General features: G+C 47.2%; 1 protein-coding gene across 1 annotated transcript in view; it reads right to left on the reverse strand.

Moving 5' to 3' along the window:
• TTC39C (tetratricopeptide repeat domain 39C) overlaps positions 1 to 6,902 on the reverse strand; it is a 104,186-nt gene extending 97,284 nt beyond the window's left edge. The window contains exon 1 of the mRNA XM_034995654.1: positions 6,650 to 6,902. Within this exon, the coding sequence (XP_034851545.1) occupies positions 6,650 to 6,819 (170 nt within the window). The 5' untranslated portion in view covers positions 6,820 to 6,902. The remainder of the gene's footprint in view (positions 1 to 6,649) is intronic.
• Between the last annotated feature and the right edge of the window lie 341 nt (positions 6,903 to 7,243).

Here is a 7,243-nt window from a genome sequence, read left to right on the forward strand (position 1 = left end):
CCCCCCCGCCAACCGCAGCCCTGGCACTAGGCAGTTTTGAAATAACAGGAAAATTCTTTGCTGCACAGCCATCTACTTTCTGTACCTCGTTTATACTCTTCTCAAGCCCTTCTCAGCATTAGCTTTTCGAAAGTCCCACTGCTGTTGCTGGGGAAGGAGGAGAGTGACCCTGGCAAAGGAGCCTGGGGTGCAAAAAATGGAGCTAAAACAACCTGAGCAAAAAGATCTAGGCCCCTGAGATATGATGATGTGTTTGGGGATCTCCAAGTGGTTTCATGTAACTAGAACAGGAAGTGTTCTACACTTCAGTATTCTTGCTCTCTTCCTTTGTGTTTTCTTACCTTCACCAAACCTTCATTTCACCCAGTACAAGTCCTCTAACTAGGGTAGTGACGAAGGCAATCTTCCAGAACTTGTTAATGCGGCATGCAGGACTCAGAGCACACAGATTCTTTAAGGGTTCACATCTTTAACTTTGTGTGCTTTCGGGTGCATGCACACGCACGCACGCACACACACACACACACCTGCAGTATATTCATTTTTTTCCTGTTAATTTCCTATACATAAACTCTCCCATTAGTCTACAGGCAGTTGCATTTTTAAGAATCTCGATTAAACAAAATGAATCTTTAATGAATATTCAACTGGGACCTTTCCAGAAAGCACAATAATTGGGGGAAAAAAATATATGAGCTTTTTTCTTTTTTAAACAAACGTGGCCCTAAGTTGAGAAGGATAGAAAAAGGCAACAGAGGAGTTTCCTGTCTTTACTGCCAGTTCCCTTACACCATTTCTGCTTTTCATCGCTTCTCCTTTTCTTCCATTTCTGCATCTGTGGACTTTCCATAAACTCCAGCAGCAAGACACAGGCATGCTGCTGTCTGGGAACAGCCAGATCATAGAGAAAACACAGGTGTCCTACAAGCTCTTCCCGTCCTCTAAAGTACCTGCCACAGCTTTCGGCAAAGAGGCTCAGGCACCTACTGGCCCAGGTCTTGTGCACAGGCCTTTTGAGTTTTTCCAGACAGAACTCTGGTTTGTACCAGGGGCCAGTAATTTTTTTTTCTGTAAAGGACCAGAGAGTAAATATTTTAGGCTTTGTAGGCCACATGGTCTCTCAGCTATTCATTACTGTTGCTGTATCATGCAACAGCCACAGAAAAGACATAATCAAGCAAGAGTGCCTGTGTCCCAATAAAACTTTATTTACAAAAACAGACAGCTGGCCAGATTTGGCCCGTAGGCCACCGTTTGCAATCCCTGGATTATACTGAGCCACCTCTATGACAAGACTGGCTTGTAATCAACATGCTTACAAATAAGACACAGGTAATAAGGCCTTGTCATATGTACCATAAATTGTGTTAAATAATTTAGGATCCATACTTGCATTTTAAACCTAAACATATTACCTACCATGAATTTTTCTTGCCTTTTGTTAATAAATTTTTGCCACTTTTACAATTTAAAACAGAAAAGAAAAACAATCCATAACACCAACTATTTACTAGTTCTATAGCAAATCCATATTTATTTATGCATATTTATCCTCAATGAACATTCTTTATAACCACTATATGCTTCTTGTTTTAGAGGACAATGGTTTTTTTAATATGACTTTTTAATAACACCTACAGCCAAAAATTGGTGGTAGTGTTGGCAGGGGAAGAACTGCAGATATTTTAAGGTCAGAAAGAACACAAGGAGTTAAAGCAGGAGGAGATGCTGTGGCACCAAGGAGAGGAGGGAGATAAACGTCCAGTCCAGGAAAGAAGAACAAATTTCATTCTGGCCAAGAACTCCAAATGTCTCCTGTCTTCCTCCTAGCTTAATGTGCTTCACCTCTCCGGATAGTTCTCCAATTAAAAAAGTAATATCACATGCCAAAAAGAGAAAAAGGCGCCAAGAGTCAATTATGGCCGTGAGGGCCATGGTGAGGAACACGGTGGTCATACAACATGAGTTAACTGGATGACCAGCAGCAAAGTAACCCCGAAAAGCTGCACTGACTCACAGGAAATGCAGACTGACCAGTGATCCGCGAAAATGCCAAGTGCGGAATCAGCCAATCAATGGGACAACCTAATCACATTGATCGGCTTGCTGTGCTCACCCATTTCCACCCCCCTGCCAACGCCCCCCCCCCCCCATGATGCTCAGACAGCATTTCCTCCACTAAAGTTTCCTTCCTGCTGAGTTACACTCCAGCTGCTCTCCACTCCCATAGGTCAGAGCGCACCCTGGGCACGTCTCCCATTCGCCACACCACTGTCAACTGTACCTACACCACAACACCTAAAATCTAGGGCCTGTTCCTTGTGCACATAACTAGCCCCTATTTTATTGTGTGTCTGAGTACCTAAATCTCTGAGTCTCCGTCACACACGTGAACATCAGTTAAGAGTGCGGGGGGGGGGGGGGCGCGCAGAGGGGGAGTGAGCTCAGCTGCATTAGATCACGAAGCCCAAAGGCCAACAATAGGAATTTGATTTCGGGTAGTCAGTCTCATGAAGGTGCAAAGTTGTGTCCTCAGGGTCAAAGCAGAAAGCCCCCACAGCAGCATCCATCTGTTTCAACCTCTGGGAACACATCCCCAAGTGCATGATGGGGTCTCAGCTCCAAGAATAGTGCACCTTGTTACATTATTACTACAGTTACAGTAGAAGTGAGTTATATTCTGAAAATCCCAACTAAGGAGCCTCTTACAGCTCAAAAGAAAGACTCTACTGTGCATATATTTCTAATTCCTATATGTCATATCTAAATTACACAATCCAGGCTTTCCATTAATTCAGAATGGCCTTCATGATAGGTTTCTATGAAGTAACCATTTCTCCTCATTCCATAGCTGTCCATGAAACTTATCATGCTAATAAGGTGGCATGAGAAAATGATCTTCTTGCTTTAATAAAGATGTTATTGTTACACTAGATGCAAAATATGTTTCTTTTGTTAAACTATGAGGATAAGCTTCTGGAAGGTTTACTAGTAGGGAAAGGATGGTCTTCTGTGACAAAACAATCCTAAGAAAGGAGAAAACCAAATAGCTTTCTCTTCCATAAACAGAGTAGAGGTGTTCCTGGAGTACTTATAATAAAGTCACTAAGTTTTCCAGCAGACCATTCAACTCTGGAACAGAAGACACATTTCCCAATACATAAGAGGATCTAAATCTTTCATACACCCTCTGTGAGGCTAACCTTAAATATAAAAGCTACCTGCGGGGCGCCTGGGTGGCTCAGTCGTTAAGCGTCTGCCTTCGGCTCAGGTCATGGTCCCAGGGTCCTGGGATCGAGTCCCTCATCGGGCTCCCTGCTCTGTGGGAGGCCTGCTTCTCCCTTTCCCACCCCCTGCTTGTGTTCCCTCTTGCTGTGTCTCTCTGTCAAATAAATAAATTAAAAAAAAATATATATATATATATATATATAAAAGCTACCTGCACACAGGATGTTTCTTCCTTCTACTCAAACTATGCCATCAAGAAGAAAGCACAATAGTGCGGAAGGCATCAAGTATAAAGCTAGCTAGCGTTTACTGAGGGCTTACATTGTGCCAGCTACCATGGATTATTTCTTTTAATCCTAACAACCACATTATGATGTACACTACTCCCATTTTATAAGCGAGGAAGCAAATTTTGAGTAACCAAAGTCAGCAGCTACAAAAAGTGGCAAAACTACAACTGTAACCCTGGTTACGGGATTCTGGTCCACAACCACACATCTACACAAGTGTGTTTGCCAAAATATGGACCAGCAGCACATTGGGAGGTGGCAAGAATGCAAGGCCATCCCACATCATGGACAAATTAGAGGGATCAAGGGAAAGCTCACGGGAAAATGCTACCACTGTCTACACCTTTAAAAAGTTTAAATTACTAGAAAATAAGATCAGAAGGCAAATCACAAAATACAGTTGACCCTTGAACAGTATGAGGGTCAGGGGCACCAACCATATATAAGTTTTGACTCCCCAAAAACTTAACTGCTAGTAACAAACTGTTGACCAGAAGCCTTATTGATAGTATTTTGTTTGTTGTACTACATACTGTATTCCTATAATAAAGAAAACTAGAGGAAAAATTCTTAAGAAAATCACAAGGAAGGGATGCCTGGGTGGCTCAGTCGGTTAAGCGTCTGCCTTCGGCTCAGGTCATGATCCCAGAGGTCCTGGGATCGAGTCCCACATCAGGCTCCCTGCTCAGCGTGGAGCCTGCTTCTCCCTCTGCCTGCCGCTCTCCCTGCTTATGCTCTCTAACAAAGGAAATCTTAAAAAAAAAAAAAAAAATCACAAGGAAGCAAAAATACATTTACAGTACTGTTAAAAAATACATGTGGAAGTAGATCCCTGCAGTTCAAACCCATGTTGGCCAAGGGTCAACTGTATAATAATTTTAGTGAGGCAGCAGAATGAGATAATGAAAAGAGCCCTGATTTAGAACCACTACGCTTGTGTCCTGGTCCAAGCTAAACACGGAGTCTCAAGCCCCTCATGATAAAATTGTCATGATAAAAATACAGCTCACCCTTTTGTTGTCACCAGAATAGTGAGAATATAAGAATATAAGCGAGAATATGCCAGCACTGTGCCTGGCAGAAAACAGATACTACAATAGTTTCATCTTTTATTTCAAAACACAAGTAGGGGCGCCTGTGGGGGGGCTCAGTCGGTTGAGTGGGGAACTCTTGATTTCAGCTCAGGCTATGATCTCAGGGTTGTGGGACTGAGCCCTGTGTCTTGGGTGCCCTGGCTCAGTGGGGAGTCTGCTTCTTTCCTTCTCCCTCTGCCCCTCCCCCTGCCTGTCCGCTCTAAAATAAAATGAATCTCAAACACACACACACACACACACACACACACACACAAAGACAGTTCCTGTCTATATACTGTAAATCCTCCCTGGACACCTCCCCCTCCTCTACCCTCAACACACTCACCCACAGAGAAACTCCTTTTTAGGTGCATCAGTTTCTCTGAGAAAATAACTATCACTCATAATCTGCCTTCTTTTAACGGCACATAAAATAGTCTAGATAACAGTATTTCTGCCTTATTTCATGCTTTCAATATACAGAAACAAGGTGCTATTTAAGTACATGAAAGCAGTTTAGAAAAAAATGTTAAAACAAGAACATTTCAAAAGCAAGAAGTATTGAAATAGGCAAGCACAGTATCTTGAGTCAAAGAGTAAATTTAATTTGACTCAGGTTTTCTCCAGCCTTCTCTCTCATACAACACAACTGGTAATCTTAAAAAAAAAAAAAAAAATCAGAGCACTGTACCAAACACTCACATGTGGTTTTTTCATGAAGTACATTCTCAGACTGAAATCAGCCTGGTAGCCTTTAAAAATAAAATGGCCTGAGTAAAGCTAAGATGTTTCCACTTCGGGGTTTTTTTTTGTTTTTTGTTTGTTTGTTTGTTTGTTTGTTTGTTTTTTAAACAAAAAACTGACTTAAGAGTAAATGGTCTTTAGTGAAGAGTTCATAGTTGAGTGAGATACTCGCTTTGCCATTAAAAAGTGAAAGCTCCAACCGTAGAACCACCAATCTTTTAAGTCAGAAAACGAAACGCATCTGTCTCTACCTCCCCTATCCCTCCTCTCATTTCCTTACAGACCATGGCTCATAATCACAGATGCACAACGGTCCCTTCATTCCTACCAAACCACCCAGGTCTGAAAAAGTGTGAAGCATCTGTCCCTTAAACACCTACAGGGAAGTTGCTAATCAACATCCTTGAGACTCAACACTGGAAGGACAAATCACAAACTTGTTTCCTAAACCAGAAAGCAGATGCTTCTGGTCCCCAGTGAAACTGAAGGCTCCTCCCACTCACAGAAGAACGATAACGGGTTTCAGTTCTTTTGATTCATTTTTTTAGGAGACGAATTTTTAAAAAGCAACTAACTGAGCACACGTGTTCTCCCTTCCACCCTTACATATATTTACAATCCCTCCATTTTCTTCCTCAAGTTAGAGAAGTCCATAATAAGTACACTCGCTTGAAAGGCATTAGGAACTCATTTTGAGGACTGAGGTCCAGAAGACAGGCAGAGAGAGGTGAGCAAGCCGAGTTCGGTTGAGTTTTCTTTTTCATTCCCGCACTAGCAGGCAATTACGCATATGTGTTTTCAAACAAGAAAAGCGTTTGGAACGCACAACGATGCAAAGCAACGCGAGGCACAAGAAAAGGGCACGATGCAGCTGGCGCGCTCTGTGTCACAAAGGCGGCTCGGGCACAGCACTGAGAGTCTGAGGCTCCCAGCTGCCTCCCATCGCATCCGGTCCCAGGTCCCCAAACCAACGGGCTCGGGACCCGTGAGAGAGAAGCGGACAAGCACTGGGCGCCCCTCTCGGGGGGGGGGGGGGCGAGAAAGTGACGGGAGACTGCGGGAGCGCGGGGAGGACAGGTGGCGGGTCCCGCGGGGCGAAAGGACAACGGAACGGGGGTGGAAGGGGGCGATGTGACAAAGGCGCAGAAGCGCCGGTTGCAGCGCAGGCCGAGGGTGGCGACCTGGTCACCGGGGCCGGGGATTAGTGACCCACGGGAGGGGGAGGCGGCTTCTGGGGCCCGCGGCAGATCGCGGCGCGGGAGCCGGCCCGGAGGGGCGCGTGGCCCGGGCGGGGGAGCAGGGCGCGTCAGTCACCTGTATTGTTTGAAAAGCTGGTCCGACTCCCTGAAGCCGTTGTTGAGCAGCATGTTGATGCCAGCCAGGGCCAGCTCCGCGTCCTGCAGGGGTGCCGCCGCCGCCGCCGCCGCCACGGTCGAGTCTCCGTCGTCCTGCCGCCGCGGCCGCTGCTGCTCCGAGCCCGCCATGGGCGCGCGAGGCTGTGCGCAGGGCCGAGGCGAGGTGGGGCGACAGCTGCTGCGGCCCCGGCGCGCCCGCAGCCCGGCTCTACCTGCCCGGAGCGGCGCGCAGCCGAGCGGGGCGGGGGAGGGGCGGCGCGCGGCTGGGCGGGCCGGGGCGGGCCGGGGGGAGGAGCCGGGCCGGCTGCAGCGCGGCGGGGGACGGGAGCGCCCAGGCCGCCACCTCCCGCCGCCGCGGGAATTACTCAGCAGCCGCCCGCCCGCCCGCCGGCTCCTCCCGCTCCCTCCGAGACGCTCCCCTCGCGCGGGCACCCGATGGAATCCGTTTCCGGGTGTCTCTCACCCCGCCAAGCCAGGGCCCGAGCGGCCGCCGCCCCTGCTTCCTGCAGCCTCGGCGCGCCGCCCGGGTCCCTCCCGGCCCGGGTCCCCACCC

The sequence above is a fragment of the Mirounga leonina genome, unplaced genomic scaffold (assembly GCF_011800145.1).
Source record: "Mirounga leonina isolate KUSES-001 unplaced genomic scaffold, KU_Mleo_1.0 Mir_93, whole genome shotgun sequence".
Lineage (NCBI taxonomy): Eukaryota > Metazoa > Chordata > Mammalia > Carnivora > Phocidae > Mirounga > Mirounga leonina.